A 19,662-nucleotide genomic window follows, 5' to 3' on the forward strand; every position below is an offset into this window, starting at 1 on the left:
CCGGCTAGTGGAAAACCTTCCCAGAAGAGTGGAGACTGTTATAGCAGCAAAGGGGGGACCAACTCTATATTAATGCCCCTGATTTTGGAATGAGATGTTCGACGAGCAGGTGACCACATATTTTTGGTCATGTAGTGTACCAGTATAGCAGTTGTGCTAAACTCCTAAAGCATAAAAGTTCTTAAAGAATCAATGTGCATCATTAATTAAAATGACAATTGAACAGGTAAAGAGGCATAATAATTATGGCTCCAGATTGCAGGAAAGTGTCACGGCCGTTTAAAGGAGTGGACCAAGGCGCAGCGTTTTGAGCGTACATACTTCTTTATTTAACGATGTCACCAACAAAAACAAGAAATATCCAAACGACACGTGACGCCAACGTAGTGCATCCAGGCAACTAAACATGGACAACTACCCACAAAACCAACATGGAAATGACAACCTAAATAGGCTCCCCAATCAGAGACAACGATAAACAGCTGTCTCTGATTGGGAACCGATTCAGGCCACCATAAACCTACATACCCCTAGACAATACAAAATCTCCATAGATAACCAAAAACCCTAGACAAGACAAAAACCTAGACAATACAAAAACTAAACAAACCACACTTGTCACACCCTGACCTAACCAAATAATAAAGAAAGCAAATATAACTAAAGTCAGGGCGTGACAGTACCCCCCCCCAAAGGTGCGGACTCCCGGCCGCAAACCTAAACCTATATGGGAGGGTCTGGGTGGGCATTTCACCGCGGTGGCGGCTCTGGTGCGGGACCCGATCCACCTTAGGCTTGGCCCACTTAGGTGGCGCCTCTGGAGCGGGGACCCTCGCAGGGGGCCCCGGACAGGAGGGCGACTCCGGCAGCGCCGGACAGGAGGGCGACTCCGGCAGCGCCGGACAGGAGGGCGACTCCAGGAGGGCGACTCCGGCAGCTCCGGGCCGGGCCTCGCGTACTTCTTGCCCCTTCTAAAATAATGGGTGCATGTACAATACCAGTCAAAAGTTTGGACACACCTACTCATTCAAGGGTTTTTCTTTATTTTTACTATTTTCTACACTGTATAATAATAGTGAAGACATCACAAATATGAAATAACACATATGGAATCACGTAGTAAACAAAAAAGTGTTAAACAAATCAAAATATCTGTTTGAAATTATTATTTGAAATTACTCAAAGTATTCCCCCTTTGCCTTGTTGACAGCTTTGCACACTCTTGGCATTCTCTCAACCAGCTTCATGTGTTAGTCACCTGGAAAGCATTTCAATTAACAGGTGTGCCTTGTTAAAAATGTATTTGTGGAATTTCTTTCCTTCTTAATGTGTATGAGCCAGTCAGTTGTGTTGTGACAAGGTAGGGGTGGTTTACAGAAGATAGACTTATTTGGTAAAAGACAGAGTCCATATTATGGCAAGAACAGCTCAAATAAGCAAAGAGAAACGACAATCCATCATTAGTTTAAGACATGATGGTTAGTCAATCCGGAAAATTTCAAGAACTTTGAAAGCTTCTTCAAATGCAATCGCAAAAACCATCATGCACTATGATGAAACTGCCTCTCATGAGGACCACCACAAGAAAGGAAGACCAAGAGTTACCTCTGCTGAAGAGAATAAGTTAATTAGAGTTACCAGCCACAGAAATTGCAGCCCAAATAAATGCTTCACAGAGTTCAAGTAACAGACACATCTCAACATCAACTGTTCAGAGGAGACTGCCTGAATCAGGCCTCGATGGTCGAATTGCTGCCAAGAAATCACCACTAAAGGACACCAATAAGAAGAAGAGACTTGCTTTGGCCAAGAAAAACTAACAATGGACATTAGACTGGAAGAAATCTGTCCTTGATCTGATGAGTCCAAATTTGAGATTATTGGTTTCAACCGCCGTGTCTTTGTGAAACGCAGAGTAGGTAAATGGATGAACTCTGCATGTGTGGTTCCCACCGTGAAGCATGGAGGAGGAGGTGTGATGGTGTGGGGGTGCTTTGCTGGTGACACAGTCTGTGATTTATTTAGAATTCAAAGAACACTTAACCAGCATGGCTACCACAGCATTCTGCAGCGATATGCCATTCCATCTGGTTTGCGCTTAGTGGGACTATCATTTGTTTTTCAACAGGACAATGACCCAACACACCTCCAGGCTGTGTAAGGGATATTTGACCAAGAAGGAGAGTGATGGAGTGCTGCATCAGATGACCTGGCCTCCACAATCACCCGACCTTAATGCAATTGAGATGGTTTGGGATGAGTTGGACCGCAGAGTGAAGGAAAAGCAGCCAACAAGTGCTCAGCATATGTCAAATCAAATCAAATGTATTTGTCACATACACATGGTTAGCAGATGTTAAAGCGAGTGCAGCGAAATGCTTGTGCTTCTAGTTCCGACCATGCAGTAATATCTAACAAGTAATATAACCTAACAATTTCACAACAACTACCTTATACACACAAGTGTAAAGGAATGAATAAGAATATGTACATAAAAATATATGAATAAGCGATGGCCAAACAGCATAGGCAAGATGCAGTAGATGGTATAGAGTACAGTATATACATATGAGATGAGTATTGTAAGGTATGTAAACATTATATAAAGTGGCATTGTTTAAAGTGGCTAGTGATACATTTATTACATCAATTTTTCATTATTAAAGTAGCTAGAGATGAGTCAGTATGTTGGCAGCAGCCACTCAATGTTAGTGATGGCTGTTTAACAGTCTGATGGCCTTGAGATAGAAGCTGTTTTTCAGTCTCTCGGTCCCCGCTTTGATGCACCTGTACTGACCTCGCCTTCTGGATGATAGGGGGGTGAACAGGCAGTGGCTCGGGTAGTTGTTGTCCTTGATGATCTTTTTGGCCTTTCTGTGACATCGGGGGGTGTAGGTGTCCTGGAGGGCAGGTAATTTGCCCCCGGTGATGCGTTGTGCAGACCTCACTACCCTCTGGAGAGCCTTACGGTTGTGGGCGGAGCAGTTGCCGTACCAGGCGGTGATGCAGCCCGACAGAATGCTCTCGATTGTGCATCTGTAAAAGTTTGTGAGTGTTTTTGGTGACAAGCCGAATTTCTTCAGCCTCCTGAGGTTTAAGAGGCGCTGTTGTGCCGCTTTCACAACGCTGTCTGTGTGGGTGGACCATTTCAGTTTGTCCTTGATGTGTACGCCGAGGAACTTAAAACTTTCCACCTTCTTCACTACTGTCCCGTCAATGTGGATAGAGGGCTACTCCCTCTGCTGTTTCCTGAAGTCCACGATCATCTCCTTTGTTTTGTTGACATTGAGTGTGAGGTTATTTTCCTGACACCACACTTCGAGGGCCCTCACCTCCTCCCTGTAGGCCGTCTCGTCATTGTTGGTAATCAAGCCTACCACTGTAGTGTCGTCTGCAAACTTGATGATTGAGTTGGGGGTGTGCATGGCCACGCAGTCATGGGTGAACAGGGAGTACAGGAGAGGGCAGAGAACGCACCCTTGTGGGGCCCCAGTGTTGAGGATCAGCGGGGTGGAGATGTTGTTACCTACCCTCACCACCTGTCAGGAAGTCCAGGACCCAGTTGCACAGGGCGGGGTCGAGACCCAGGGTCTCGAGCTTAATGACGAGTTTGGAGGGTACTATGGTGTTAAATGCTGAGCTGTAGTCGATGAACAGCATTCTTACATAAGTATTCCTCTTGTCCAGATTGGTTAGGGCAGTGTGCAGTGTGATCGTGATTGCGTCGTCTGTGGGCCTATTGGGGCGGTAAGCAAATTGGAGTGGGTCTAGGGAGTCAGGTAGAGTGGAGGTGATATGGTCCTTGACTAGTCTCTCAAAGCACTTCATGATGACGGAAGTGAGTGCTACGGGGCGATAGTCATTTAGCTCAGTTACCTTCGCTTTCTTGGGAACAGGAACAATGGTGGAGCATGTGGGAACAGCAGACTGGGATAAGGATTGATTGAATAAGTCCGTTTTACTCACGTTGGCTGCAGTGAAGGATAGCCCGCAGGTTTTGGTAGCGGGCCGTGTCAGTGGCACTGTGTTGTCCTCAAAGCGAGCAAAGAAGTTGTTTAGTTTGTCTGGGAGCAAGACATCGTGGTCCGCGACGGGGCTGGTTTTCCTTTTGTAGTCCATGATTGACTGTAGACCCTGCCACATACCTCTCGTGTCTGAGCCGTTGAATTGTGACTCTACTTTGTCTCTATACTGACGCTTAGCTTGTTTGATTGCCTTGCGGAGGGAATAGCTACAAACAATAGTTTGTATTCGGTCATGTTTCCGGTCACCTTGTCCTGATTAAAACCAGTGGTTCGCGCTTTCAGTTTTGCGCGAATGCTGCCATCAATCCACGGTTTCTGGTTGAGGAATGTTTTAAGACGCTGTGGGTACAACATCACCGATGCACTTGCTAATAAACTCGCTTACCGAATCAGCATATTCATCAATGTTATTGTCCGACGCTATGCGGAACATATCCCAGTAAACGTGATCGAAGCAATCTTGAAGCGTGTAATCCGATTGTTCGGACCAGCGTTGAACAGACCTGAGCACGGGCGCTTCCTGTTTTAGTTTCTGTCTATAGGCTGGGAGCATCAAAATGGAGTCGTGGTCAGATTTTCCGAAAGGAGGGCGGGGGAGGGCTTTATATGCTTCGCGGAAGTTAGAATAACAATGATCCAGGGTTTTGCCAGCCCGGGTTGCGCATTCGATATGCTGATAACATTTAGGGAGCCTTGTTTTCAGGTTAGCCTTGTTAAAATCCCCAGCTACAATAAATGCAGCCTCAGGATATGTGGTTTCCAGTTTACATAGAGTCAAATTAAGTTATTTCAGGGCCGTCGATGTGTCTGATTGGGGCAGGATATACACGACTGTGATTATGATCGAAGAGAATTATCTTGGTAGATAATGCGGTCAGCATTTGATTGTAAGGAAATCTAGGTCAGGTGAACAAAAGGACTTGAGTTCCTGTATTATTTTATGATCACACCACGTCTCGTTAATCATAAGGCATACACCCCCCGCCCTTCTTCTTTCCAGAGAGATGTTTGTTTCTGTCGGCGCGATGCGTGAAGAAGCCGGGTGGCTGTACCGACTCTGATGACGTATCCCGAGTGAGCCATGTTTCCGTGAAACAAAGAACGATACAATCTCTGATGTCTCTCTGGAAGGCAACCCTTGCTCGGATTTCGTCTACCTTGTTGTCAAGAGACTGGACATTGGCGAGTAGTATGCTCGGGAGCGGTGCACGATGTGCCCATCTACGGAGCCTGACCAGAAGACCACTCTGTCTGCCCCTTCTGCGGCGCCGTTGTTTTGGGTCGCCGGCTGGGATCCGATCCATTGTCCTGGGTGGTGGACCAAACAGAGGATCCGCTTCGGGAAAGTCGTATTCCTTGTCGTAATGTTGGTGAGTTGACGTTGCTCTTATATCTTATAGTTCCTCCCGACTGTATGTAATAAAACCTAATATTTCCTAGGGTAACAATGTAATAAATAACACATAAAAAATTTAAATACTGCATAGTTTCCTAGGAATGCGAAGCGAGGCGGCCATCTCTGTCGGCGCCGGAAGCACTCATGTGGGAACTCCTTTAAGACAGTTGGAAAAGCATTCCAAGTGAAGCTGGTTGAGAGAATGCCAATAGTGTGCAAAGCTGTCATCAAGGCAAAGGGTGGCTACTCTGAAGAATCTAAAATATATTTTGATTTGTTAAACACTTTTTAAGTTACTACATGATTCCATACGTGTTATTTCATAGTGTTGATGTCTTCTCTACTATTCTACAATGTAGAAAATAGTCAAAATAAAGAAAAACCTTTGAATGAGTAGATGTGTCCAAACTTTTGACTGGTACTATATACAGTTGAAGTCGGAAGTTTACATACACTTAGGTTGGAGTCATTAAAACTTGTTTTTCAACCACTCCACACATTTCTTGTTAACAAACTATAGTTTGGGCAAGTCGGTTAGGACATCTACTTTGTGCATGACACAAGTAATTTTTCCAACAATTGTTTACAGACAGATTATTTCACTTATAATTCACTGTTTCACATTTCCAATGGGTCAGAAGTTTACATACACTAAGTTGACTGGGCCTTCAAACAGCTTGGAAAATTCCAGAAAATGATGTCATGGCTTTCGAAGCTTCTGATAGGCTAATTGACATAATTTGAGTCAACTGGAGGTGGACCTGTGGATGTATTTCAAGGCCTACCTTCAAACTCAGTGCCTCTTTGCTTGACATCACGGGAAAATCAAAAGAAATCAGCCAAGACCTCAGAAAGAAATTGTAGACCTCCACAAGTCTGGTTCATCCTTGGGAGCAATTTCCAAACGCCTGAAGGTATCGCGTTCATCTGTACAAACAATAGTCCGCAAGTATAAACACCATGGGACCACGCAGCCGTCATACCGCTCAGGAAGGAGACGCGTTCTATCTCCTAGAGATGAACGTACTTTGGTGCGAAAAGTGCGAATCAATCCCAGAACAATAGCAAAGGACCTGGTGAAGATGCTGGAGGAAACAGGTACAAAGTATCTATATCCACAGTAAACGAGTCTTATATCGACATAACCTGAAAGGCCGCTCAGCAAGGAAGAAGCCACTGCTCCAAAACCGCCATAAAGAAGCCAGACTACGGTTTGCAACTGCACATGGGGACAAAGATCGTACTTTTTGGAGAAATGTGCTCTGGTCTGATGAAACAAAAATAATACTGTTTGGCCATAATTACCATCGTTATGTTTCGAGGAAAAAGGGGGACGCTTGCAAGCCGAAGAACACCATCCCAACCGTGAAGCACGGGGTGGCAGCATCATGTTGTGGGGGTGCTTTGCTGCAAGAGGGACTGGTGCACTTCACAAAATAGACGGCATCATGAAGAAGGAAAATGATGTGGATATATTGAAGTAACATCTCAAGACATCAGTCAGGAAGTTAAAGCTTGGTCGCAAATGGGTCTTGCAAATGGACAATGACACCAAGCATACTTCCAAAGTTGTGGCAAAATGGCTTAAGGACAACAAAGTCAAGGTATTGGAGTGGCCATCACAAAGCCGACCTCAATCCCATAGAAAATTTGTGAACTGAAAAAGCGTGTGCGAGCAAGGCGGCCTACAAACGTTTGACCCAAGTTAAACAATTTAAAGGCAATGCTACCAAATACTAATTGAGTGTATGTTAGCTTCTGACCCACTGGGAATGTGATGAAAGAAATTAAAGCTGAAATAAATCATTCACTCTACTATTATTCTGACATTTCACATTCTTAAAATAAAGTGGTGATCCTAACTGACCTAATACAGGGATGTTATACTAGGATTAAATGTCAGGAATTGTGAAAAACTGAGTTTAAATGTATTTGGCTAAGGTGTATGTAAACTTCCGACTTCCGACTGTATATGCAGTATTACATGTCAAAAACAAAATATTTGTACATGGGTATGACTGGGTTGAAATGCAGACTAGATTCATTTTCAATTTTCTTGGACCATGTAAGTTACTTTATCATTCCAAGTAAAGCACATGAACACTTTTTATGAAAGGTTTGACAAGACAGTATAATAACTGATTCTTTATTACAGGGACAAATTATATTCAACTTTTGTTTCTTTCAGGATTGTGAATCAATACTTAAAACCTAATGATTGGTTAATGCACATAATCATGTCGGTCATTATCACATTCAAAGGCATTAAGAAAACATATAGAAAACATCTCAGCAAAACAAGCAAATAAGTGCAATATAGAGTGTTCATCTTTAACATTAGTGCAAATTCTAACTGAAACTGGCAGGCCGACTTGATTGTTCTTCACAAGGCATAACTAACTGTAATGGGATTATTTTTACCATCAATGGTCATACCTAGATGTCTAATGAATGATAATATAGACTTAGGTCATACAGTGTATAATAATGGTTTAAAAGGCAGTTGATAGAGATGTGTAATCATGGAATAAAAGGCTATGGAATAGGAGTGAATGATAGATGGAAGTCTAAAGAGAATCCGTATTGACAGGTTTCTTAGTTGGAATATGGCAGTGGCCACCAACCCTGCTGACCTACATGGTGTACAACACTTAAATGATTCAGCTAATCAAGGTGATTCATTGACTAGCTAAATCATGTGTCTTACTGCTGGGCTGGAACAAAAGCCTGTACATCGTATAGCTCTCCAGGACCAGGGTTGGTGACTGCTGGCAGATGGTGAAGTCTGTCCTTTAGCGCCCCCTCTGGCAGATGGTGAAGTCTGTTCTTTAGCGCACCCTCTGGCAGATGTAGAAGCTGTACTGGTCACATGATGCGGAGCTCCAGCTTCTCTCAGGAGGTTCCTTTCCTGTCAGTAACCCACAATCCCCTTGTCTGTTGGATCCTGACCAGTAACTACCAATGAGAGGAAAGGGAACAGCTCAGTACTGTCCATACTAAAACATTWCAATTGTTTTMATTTCTGGAWAACAAAGTYTGTTTGYCGTCTTGWAGKMCAATAAACATCATCATCGGTTGTCTCACCTCTGTCCCAGTGCAGTGTTGTTGACCCAAACCCAGTTCCTGGTTCTCTGTCTCAGGCCGATCCAGTACATCAGGTTTCCCTTCTTCGTTAGAAAGGTCTGGGAGAATTATTTGTTTTTACACCGTTTTATTGGACTATTAGTAACCTTAGTCAATCCAAATTTTATGTGTGATTGTCATACAATCACTGTTGCTTTGCTATCATCATTGCATGGTCACTGATATACAAAGAAGAGAAACAAGAGGTAGAGAGGAGTAACAATTGTAGTAGAACCACCTGCACTGGTTTGTTTGTTATGATGGCCAGATCTGCCCCTCTCTTCTTACACTCGTCCCTGCTCTCATCCCAGTTCATTCTGTCTCTGGAGAGGAAGTAGCAGGAGCTCTCAAAGTGCAGCCAGCCTTCATCACACATGTGGCAGGCAGGGACTGGAGGAAAGGAGGAAATTACTCTTCAAGTACAACATGTAGTTCAGTCAATACATGTAGGTTCAATAATTATTATTAGCATGGTATGAAGTCAAAGAGAAAACATTGTAGTGGTACAATACATCTCAAAGCATTAGATCGATACATTGACAAAATGTAGAGTGATATAGTTTAATGGTTACATTAGACTAACACACTACAGTGGTGGACTCACCCTGGCTCTGTTGTTGGAAGTATTGTGCTTGGCATGTCTGCAGGCTGCACACCTCAGTGGACTGGAACCTCTCCTCTTTAGCCTCAATCCCTTTTTCAGTTCCATGACAGTCCTGAGGCTGGGATGGAACTAGAGAATAATGAAGAAAAAAAGAGAATGGAATCCTATTACACATTTGTTTAGTTCTTTCTTGCATAGAAGGCTATCTAAACCAACATGCTAGATATTCTATCAAAATACAAATGAGTCTTGCCTGTTTCTAAATCACTATTCTAGAATAGAATGTCTATGATACTCACATTTGACACAGAGGATGATGATGACGAGCAGTAGAACCAGACAGATGACAGACAGTAGTAAACACACTGCGCGGTACAGACCAACGTTCCCCAGGACCTGCAGGTCTAGACAAGGAAAGAATAGTCTTAAGGGCCATCCACACCAAAGACGATAACTATAATGCTGACAATAACATTATACACTGAGTGTACAAAACATTAGGAACACCTTCATAATATTGATTTTGACCCCCCTTTTCCCCTTAGAACAGCCTGAATTTGTCGAGACGTGGACTCTACTAGGTGTTGAAAGCGTTCCACTGGGATGCTGGCCCATGTTGACTCCAACGCTTCCCACAGTTGTGTCAAGTTGGCTGGATGTCCTTTGGGTGCTGGACCATTCTTGACACACACAGGAAACGGTTGAGTGTAAAAAATCCAGCAGCGTTGCAGTTCTAGACACACTCAAACCAGGGCCCCTGGCACCTACTACCATACCCCGTTCAAAGGCACTTAAATATTTTGTCTTGCCCATTCACCCTCTGAATGGCACAATCCATGTCTCAATTGTCTCAAGGCTTAAAAGCTGACAGACATTTTTCACTGTTTCGCTGTGTTTTAGTCATCAATCTAGCAAGAGGTCAATATTTTATTAATGTAGTAGTGTTTCCCTCCCTAGAAAGCCATGACCTTTGGCTTTCACCTGGAATTGTTTATTTATGTCTGAGAAAATAACACTTCTCAACCCATATGATCTAATACACAATACAAGTATAATACAAATATGATAATATGATTTATTTATTTTTTGTGAATGAATAAGCCTTTTTATACTTTATAATATTTCCATATATAGTTATAATCTGCTTTAGGAACATCTACCCAAAATATTTCACCTTCTTTATTAGGTGAATGTGTGAATTTGGGCCATTTAAACAGCTTGCATCCCTCCTATAGACAAGGGGAGAAGGGCCATGTAAAGGGCTCGATTTTGTCATTCTGAACACATGCAATGTATCTGCCTCCGACATAAAATGTTTGACTTCCTCACAAACTTACTTATTTATTTATTTTAAGTTTAAGGAAGTGTGTAGGTCGCAATCTTTATTGTAGAGCTATGAAAGTTATGTATTTAGATCCGCCTGCTCAAGACAAATTCAGCAATTGCTTTGCCATGTCTGTGCCATGAAGCAGTCAAGACGGATAACTGTTTTTCTAAGGACGGCCCCTTTGACCTAACGTTGCAGTGAAGTGATATAAATGGATGTAATGATGCAGCCAACCACCAGAGGGAGGCAAATACAAGTTTATTCGACAAAGGATGTTGACATAATCCTAGGAATCTCTAGATGGCTGTCTTTGACTTATAAAATGGTGGGAAATCAATAAAATAAGTAATGTAAACATTCATATTTTTTAAGTAATTCTAGTGCCCGATTTGGAAAGAGCAGGTGTTCCTTAATGTTTTGTACACTGTGTATAAAAATGAATATAAAATTTCAATAACTGCTAAAAAGCCTTGAGTTTTGAATGCCTGTTTCATTCTGAAATAATAATAATCTAGCCTAGGCCTGATTAGGCAACCAATTTGATCAGTAATGGGTCTTTTCTCAACAGTTTACAAGGTTCCGAAAGGCACATTAGCAGGACAGTCAGAGTGTGTATTTTGTCAGGATGTATTGGCATTAACATATACAGTACCAGTCAAAAGTTTGGACACACCTATTTATTCAAGGGTTTTTCTGTATTTTTTAACTATTTTCTACATTGTAGAATAATAGTGAAGACATCAAAACGATGAAATAACACATCATGCAGTAACCAAAAAAGTAATCAAAAAAGTAGCTACCCTTTGCCTTGATGACAGCTTTGCACATTCTTAGCATTCTCTCAACCAGCTTCATGAGGAATGCTTTTCCAACAGTCTTGAAGGAGATCCCACATATGCTGAGCACTTGTTGGGTGCTGTTCCTTCACTCTGCGGTCCAACTAATCCCAAACCATCTCAATTGGGTTGAGGCCGGGTGATTGTGGAGGTCAGGTCATCTGATGCAACACTCCATCACTCTCATTGGTCAAATAGCCCTTACACAGCCTGGAGGTGTGTTTTGGGTCATTGTCCTGTTGAAAAAATAAATGATAGTCCCACTAAGCGCAAACCAGATTGGATGGCGTATCGCTGCAGAATGCTGTGGAGCCATGCTGGTTAAGTGTGCCTTGAATTATAAATAAATCACAGACAGTGTCACCAGCAATACACCGCCACACCATAAGACTTCACAGTGGGAACCACACATGCGGAGATCATCAGTTCACCTACTCTGCATCTCACAAAGACACAGCGGTTGGAACCAAAAATCTCAAATTTGGACTCCAAAAGGACTCCAAAGGACAGATTTCCATCGGTCTAATGTCCATTGCTCATGTTTCTTGGCCCAAGCAAGTCTCTTCTTCTAATTGGTGTCCTTTAGTAGTGGTTTCCTTGCAGCAATTCGACAATGAAGGCCTGATTCATGCAGTCTCCTCTGAACAGTTGATGTTGTGATGTGTCTGTTGAACTCTGTGAAGGATTTATTTGGGCTGCAATCTGAGGTGCAATTCACTCTAATGAACTTATTCTCTGCAGCAGAGGTAACTCTGGGTCTTCCTTTCCTGTGGCGGTCCTCATGAGAGCCAACTCCATTATAGGGCTTGATGGTTTTTGCGACAGCACTTGAAGAAACTTTCAAAGCTCTTGAAGTAATGATGGACTGTAATTTTTCTTTGCTTATTTGAGCTGTTCTTGCCATGATATGGACTTGGTCTTTTACCAAATAGGGCTATCTTCTGTATACCAGCCTTACCTAGTCACAACACAACTGATTGGTTAAAACGCATTCAGAAGGAAAGAAATTCCACAAATTCACTTTTAACAAGGCACACCTGTTAATTGAAATGCGTTCCAGGTGACTACTTCATGAAGTTGGCTGAGAGAATGCCAAGAGTGTGCAAAGCTGTCATCAAGGCAAAGGGTGGCTACTTTGAAGAATCTCAAATATATTTAGATTTTTTTTAACCCTTTTTTGGTTACTACATGATTCCATGTGTTATTTCATAGTTGATGTCTTCACTATTATTCTACAATGTAGAAAATTGTAAAAATAAAGAAAAACCCTTGAATGAGTAGGTGTGTCCAAACTTTTGACTGGTACTGTACCATCGGAAAATATGGCCTTATACTGATATGCGCTGTTTGTCATGTATCATCCTTCTCCCAAGTCGTTCTATATCAGCTATGGTGAAAAAAATACTCAATTATCATACTTGAGTAAAAATAATGATACCTTAATAGAAAATGACTAAACTAAAAGTGAAAGTCACCCAGTAAAATACTACTTGAGTAAAAGTCTAAAAGTATTTGGTTTTAAATATACTTAAGTATCAAAAGTAAATGGAATTGCTAAAATATACTTAAGTATCAAAAGTAAAAGTATTAATAATTTCTAATCCCTTATATTATGCAAATCAGACGGCACCATTTTTTTTAATTTACGGATAGCCAGAGGCACACATTCATTTACAAATGAAGCGTTTGTGTTTAGGTAGTCCGCCAGATCAGAGGCAGTAGGGATGACCAGGGATGTTCCCTTGATAAGTGCCTGAATTTGACCATTTTCCTGTCAAAATGTAACGAGTACTTTTGAGTGTCAGGGAAAATGTATGAAGTAAAAAAGTACATTATTTTCTTTAGGCAAGTTTACCGTGCCCTCCTCTCTGAGCAGCCTCACCCAGCTAGAACCAAGAGCGCCTTTTTGATTGGTTGTTAGGGACTGGGTAAACATCGCTCTGAAAGTGACCCCAAACGATAGATAGATCTCGTTATCCACAAATTTTGTAGTTATAGTTGTAATGTGAACGCTCCTGTTCACTTGAATTAGAACGATTTCAATTGTTTGATGTTATAGTTCGTTATAGGTATCGTTCTTGGACGGCCCTGGCTTTGTTATATGGCCGGCACCATCAGACATTGTATAAGCAATCACTACGAGCAACAAATGAAATCCTGTTTACCTTTCTCTTGCTGTTCCTTCACTTCAACCGATAACTTTGTGTTTGCCTCATCTGGTAATTTGGCATTCCCTCCACTTCCTACAATACGGCAAAATGTTATATACATTACTGTCGTTCCTGACCAACAGACTGCGACTGTAAAGTACTATGAAGGCTAAATGCACTGTGGCTTTAAAAAAAACTCCCTCTCCGTCTCTATAGCGACTTGCCCTTTTTAGATTTATAATTCATTCCTGTAATACAATACAGGAATAAATAATACTCAGTCTGTCACAAAATCATTTGGCTTCTGCTGCTACTTTCTGTCTCTCTATCTCTGCTGTGTGTAGAGACAGCGTTCTGAATAACTGTGTGGAGAGATATCAAGTCCTTGGAGAGATATCACGTCCTTGGAGAGATATCAAGTCCTTGGAGAGATATCACGTCCTTGGAGAGATATCAAGTCCTNAGTCCTTGGAGAGATATCACGTCCTTGGAGAGATATCAAGTCCTTGGAGAGATATCACGTCCTTGGAGAGATATCAAGTCCTTGGAGAGATATCAAGTCCTTGGAGAGATATCACGTCCTTGGAGAGATATCAAGTCCTTGGAGAGATATCAAGTTCTTGGAGAGATGTCCATTCAGCCTGGCTGTGTTTTTCAACAATAGATTGGGCCTCTGCTTGGAGGTCTGCTATTATCATGTCTCAGCCTTGATTGTGAGACAGACAAACAGGTCCTTTCTCTCCAGATGGGTTTCGTTATGTTACAAGCTAGATAATATTATCCCCTAAAACTAGACATTTTCACCACTTTATTTCATGTTTCCATGTCAGAAATATAGAAATCGTGTTATATGGACATTTTGGAACATTGACCTTCTGTTTTTGTTATAACAACGTCACCTCACCTGTAACATGTGCCATATAAGGGCTGGCAATGAATGACCTCAAAAGTCTAGACATGCAGATGCAAACTGCAAGTTGCACACCACACACAACATTAATAGTAGGCTAGACCAAGGAAATGTGTCGGTAATCAAAATTCGGAACTGGGAAAACTACTTTCACTGTTGCACTGACTATTCTTCTCTCTCTCTCACACACACACATACACTCATTCAGTCTTTCTCTATTCCTCTTTTTCCTCTCTTGCCTATTAAAAGTAGAAATAATGTTTATTACTTTAATAGGACATTTTTAGACCTCTATTTATTTAGGATTAGTTCAGACATATGTAATAATAATAATGTAATAATCTTATAATTATAATTATATTTGGGGTTTAGGCTGTGTGTCTGTAAATCACTTTGTGACATCTGCTTATGTAAAAATGTATTCATAAAATATATTTCATTGATTAAATTTGATGAATAATATAATAACAGTGTTGTAGCCACTTGTACCTGGTCTGTATCTGGCAGAGGGCTGGCCAGGAGTAGCTTCAGCATAAATGTCCTCAGATGGACTCTTCAGTTTGGAATAGATTGTAGATTCAGCTTCCTCGACTGATAGACATGCAGACACACAGATAGGTTATGTGGAAGCTTAGGACCAAATTAATCTTCTCAGAACACAAAACAAATTGCATATAGCCTAAGACGCTTTTTAAAAGGATTGAACCTAATACAGTAATAGAAATGAAAATATGCTGATGTATTCCGAGGAAGGTGGTGCAAATTTACCCCAGTAGCTCAAGTTTGGTGATGAAGATGTTCTCTTTCTTTACCTGAGGTCTCCAGCATTCTCTGACTCTCGTCCACTTCCACCACTCTTTCCTCCTCTCGGGGGATTTCTTGCATCTCCATGATTCTCTCGTTTTCTGTCTGGGTCTCTAACTTTCTATTTCCCTGGAAAGCCTATAAGCCTGTTCAGCAAAAACTCCAGAAAGTTACTTGTAGCAAGTCTCCCACACACAAACCAAATATGTCCATTTAAATTCTCTCCCTTACATCTCTGTAGCTAGTGTCACTTGAATACAAAATAAACAATGTGCAAAGTGATCCCTCCTGTCATTTACAAGTTACACTTCCTCACCGATTTATCTTTGGCTCTTTTTTTATAAAAGATGATTCGTCATTCCCACTCGCCATTACTGAGTGTCAGCAATTTATTTGAATTGGGATATTTATGGGAAATGAGATTGACAAAATGAATTGCACAGTATATCCAAATGTAACATCTTAGAACTTCTGAAAAAGACAAATACATGTCTTACATTCACAACTTGAGATGGGATGAGATGGGGACAGTTTGTGAGGTGACAATATTGTGATGTGACAACACACATGCGCACACAAACTTGCTTGAATAAAACGTTGTTTTTTTTAAATGACAAAACGCAGAACTAGCAAACCATGCATTTTGAATTTTATTTTCCACAAAAATTCATGATATTAATTTACAAACAAAATACAATTTGCATTAAATACAGATGGCTGGCTGAGAAAGAAAGATAGAAATAAAAGAGCTTTCCCCTTAACACTCTTCTTTTACTGAAATCTCTTTTTCACTCCCCCCATTTCCAACTACCCCGTTACTTTTCAAATTCAGAATTCAGAAATTCTGAATGGTTGAGAGTATACTGAGTATACTGACACAGAATATGATCACCCCAAAAATACTGACAAAATGTATACAAACCTTACCCACTAACTCTCCTCCCCACCCTCTCTCCTCCCCACAGCCATCTCCTAAATACTTAAGAATAATAGTGGTGAAATATTACAAAGAGCTCTCTCCCATCTCCTCTCTTCATCTCCTGTCTTTCTCTCTCTTTCCTCCTTTTTGTCCCGTCTCAGGCACCGTAGACACTCTCGTTACTATAGGTCATGTATAGGAACAGGTCCTCTTCATGGTGCTCCTGTGAGGGACCGGGGAGGACAGGGACAGGGAGGGAAATAAGGATTTAAAATGTCAAAAGCAGAACTGTTGATAATAACTGAAGTATGTACACTGAATAAAACATGATATTGTAATTGTTTATAACATAGGCAAAACCCACGCAACACAATCTCAATGTAATGGAGTTGTGTCACTGATAGTGAGGGAATGCCTGGCATCTGGATCTGGTGTTAGGGGTCATGGAGGTTGGATACAAGGTTGTGTCAGTGTGCATGTGTGCTTACCTCATAGACAGCAGAGAGAGGAGAACTGGATGGGGGAAGGGAGTTGTTGACGAAAAAGAAGAGAGCCTCCTCAGGTCTCATAGACACACGCTGTCGGATCAGGAAGCACAGTTGACCCACTGAGAGAGAAAAATAGAGAGATGGTCAGACAGAGACTTACAGAACAAAACTAACACATTACCTAAACTTTAATTTCAAAAGAAGAGGAAGAGTGGCACAATAGTGGAGAAAATAGGGAAGGTGGAGAGAAGGAGGAGAGGGAAGGGAAGAGGGTGAGAACAAGGTCATGAGTTGGGAGAGAGTTAATAATTGTGAGAAAGACAGACATCCCGTCAGTTTCACCTGTGAGGTCAGAGGGCACGAGGTACTTCTTCTTGTCCAGGTCAGGAGCTCTTGACCTGGCAGCCCTCTCCACAATGATCTGGTTTAGGAGGGAACACAGTACTTGGTCAGTAATTACACACTGCACCATCATGTCCCATTCAACTGGAACCAAGAAACTTGGCATGCAAGGCTAACATCCATGTATTGAACCCTATCTGACCTTAATAACACCTTACTAGCTTCCTTTCCCTTCATCCTATGCCAGGATCACTTATCAGCTGATAAAAGGGATGGATAGGGTTTTAGGCCCTGAAAATTCATTCACAATCATATGAGTGTGATGTCCTTTCAGATCAGTGGCCAATGGTCATAAGAGAAAGGAGTTAAGGAGAGGAMGCTATCCAASACTACTGSCATTTATTCTGTTCACACTCACCGGTATCTTGTCGGGATGCTTGGCTCGCACCCTCTCACCCTCTGCCCTCCTCACCTCCAGTGGTACAGAGCGCTGGTACTGACTGTCCATCTACAGAGACACACAGGGACGGGTCAACAGTGGTTAACATTTGATAATACATCATATATGGATGCACCGTTATCATTGCAACACCACTGNGTCCATCTACAGAGACACACAGGGACGGGTCAACAGTGGTTAACATTTGATAATACATCATATATGGATGCACCGTTATCATTGCAACACCACTGTATCTGTATATTGCTGTTACTCGCAGTTGTGCAAATAATAATGCAGGATAAAATATGTTAAGTGATACTCTTCAAACAACATCTATTCTTACGTGTATAGTTAATTTAAAAGTCAAATATAGCCTAACCAGCTGACTATGTGTAGAGCCACTTTTTTCAATATTTTTTTTATTTCACCTTTATTTAACCAGGTAGGCTAGTTGAGAACAAGTTCTCATTTGCAACTGCGACCTGGCCAAGATAAAGCATAGCAATTCGACACATACAACAACACAGAGTTACACATGGAATAAACAAAACATAGTCAATAATACAGTAGAAAAATAAGTCTATATACAATGTGAGCAAATGAGGTGAGATAAGGGAGGTAAAGGCAAAAAACGCCATGGTGGCGAAGTAAATACAACATAGCAAGTAAAACACTGGAATGGTAGATTTGCAGTGGAAGAACGTGCAAAGTAGAAATAGAAATAACGGGGTGCAAAGGAGCAAAATAAATAAATAAATACAGTAGGGGAAGGGGTAGTTGTTTCGGCTAAATTATAGATGGGCTATGTACATGTGCAGTAATCTGTGAGCTGCTCTGACAGCTGGTGTTTAAAGCTAGTGAGGGAGATAAGTGTCTTCAGAGATTTTTGCAGATTTTTGCAGTTCGTTCCAGTCGTTGGCAGCAGAGAACTGGAAGGAAAGACGACCAAAGGAGGAATTGGCTTTGGGGGTGACCAGTGAGATATACCTGCTGGAGCGTGTGCTACGAGTGGGTGCTGCTATGGTGACCAGTTATCAGCTGTACCTTGATATCAAGGTACCAAGACCGTGATGACATAATGGATCAGGTACACAAAAGCAAACTTGTCAAGGAGAGTCAGATAGGCTATTGTATGCTGTCTTGACAACTCAATCATTTGAAATCATGTATTGTATGTAGAGGGAACTACAATGTTTAAAGTTTTTTAATTTTTAATTTAAACTTTATAAATGTGATATGCATATATAGTCTTATATTTGCACTTGTTGGTAAACTAAATATTGAGATTAGATATGAAAATGTACAACATAGCCTACATTGCGTGAACACACTGGCTTGCTTTCTAGTGGATACATTAATTAACTATACAGCTTATTTACAAACATCGTGTTATAGCCAAGGTAACGTTAGCTAAAATGTATGATCATAATAGCTACAGGTTGAATTCTGCACAGCCCTGTTTATATCACAGCCAACTACTGTATCCTACTGTTGTGGTTTTTCAGACAATGGCAAGGTGGCCACGTCATTATTTACAGTTTTGGGCTTGGTCAGCTGAGCAGGCGAAGGTTATTAACGTCAGCTGCCTCCAGTAGCTAGTTTACGTTGCAAGCGGATGTTATGGCTAATCCTTATAGCTGAATGAAAAACGTATTCACATGACATCCAAAAGAGAGCCAATACCAGCCAACAAATCGATCAAAGCAAATTAGCTATTTCTGATATTGTGCGAGATTGAGAAATATGCTGCACGATCTCGAAGCGAAGACAATGAATATTAAACAGTCAGACACTCACCTTCTTTGGAAACACGTAATAAAAACAAATACAAGTGAAAATTCCACACCGATCTTTCCCACCGACTCTTCACGTAACCAACGCTATCATATAATGAGCACGACGAACAGTTATTTTGGATGAAATTATTTAAACGAAATATATTCTTAAATAGCTGACTGTTCTAACAAGCTAGCTACTTCTTCTTGCACCAGAAACAACAACAAATACAGTAACGCCCAATTTGAGTTATTTAGACCAATGAACGTCCTTTGCGCTGACGGACAAAGTTTTTAACCACTCGGGCAGAGTTAGGGGGCGGCGTTTATGTTTGTTTACAATGCCCTCATTGGAGTAATGGTCCCGCCCCCCGACTCGGTTTTTGCTTGAATTACGTTGTAGTCAACCAATTAAATTGTTGGAAAACTGGGCCAGGAGCTGTTTCCTCTACGTGCCAGACGTTGCATACGTGCCAGACGTTGCATACCATTTGTCCTGTAAAAAGTACGCTTTAAGTCAG

The 19,662-nt window shown here is 41.5% G+C and overlaps 2 protein-coding genes across 3 annotated transcripts; both read right to left on the reverse strand.

Moving 5' to 3' along the window:
- Positions 1-7,791: 7,791 nt before the first annotated feature.
- Positions 7,792-15,605, reverse strand: LOC112075336 (CD209 antigen-like protein E). 2 transcript variants are annotated; one of them, XM_070440875.1, is made up of 8 exons: positions 15,184-15,605; positions 14,861-14,962; positions 13,477-13,554; positions 9,448-9,552; positions 9,149-9,277; positions 8,783-8,934; positions 8,506-8,603; positions 7,792-8,376 (listed from the first exon to the last, which is right to left on the reverse strand). In XM_070440875.1, the coding sequence occupies exons 1-8, from the start codon at positions 15,260-15,262 to the stop codon at positions 8,250-8,252; spliced, it is 870 nt and encodes a 289-aa protein (XP_070296976.1). In that variant the 5' UTR covers positions 15,263-15,605; the 3' UTR covers positions 7,792-8,249. The 2 variants fall into 2 exon arrangements, with proteins under 2 accessions (XP_070296976.1, XP_023998114.1); XM_024142346.2 differs by lacking the exon at positions 13,477-13,554.
- A 202-nt stretch (positions 15,606-15,807) lies between these two features.
- LOC112075337 (gamma-aminobutyric acid receptor-associated protein-like 1) lies at positions 15,808-19,379 on the reverse strand. The gene is made up of 5 exons (XM_024142347.2): positions 19,164-19,379; positions 17,343-17,432; positions 16,925-17,003; positions 16,583-16,701; positions 15,808-16,317 (listed from the first exon to the last, which is right to left on the reverse strand). Exons 2-5 carry the CDS (start codon positions 17,430-17,432, stop codon positions 16,252-16,254), a joined length of 354 nt encoding a protein of 117 aa, XP_023998115.1. The 5' UTR covers positions 19,164-19,379; the 3' UTR covers positions 15,808-16,251.
- Between the last annotated feature and the right edge of the window lie 283 nt (positions 19,380-19,662).

The sequence above is a fragment of the Salvelinus sp. IW2-2015 genome, unplaced genomic scaffold (genome assembly GCF_002910315.2).
Source record: "Salvelinus sp. IW2-2015 unplaced genomic scaffold, ASM291031v2 Un_scaffold3097, whole genome shotgun sequence".
Classification (NCBI taxonomy): domain Eukaryota; kingdom Metazoa; phylum Chordata; class Actinopteri; order Salmoniformes; family Salmonidae; genus Salvelinus; species Salvelinus sp. IW2-2015.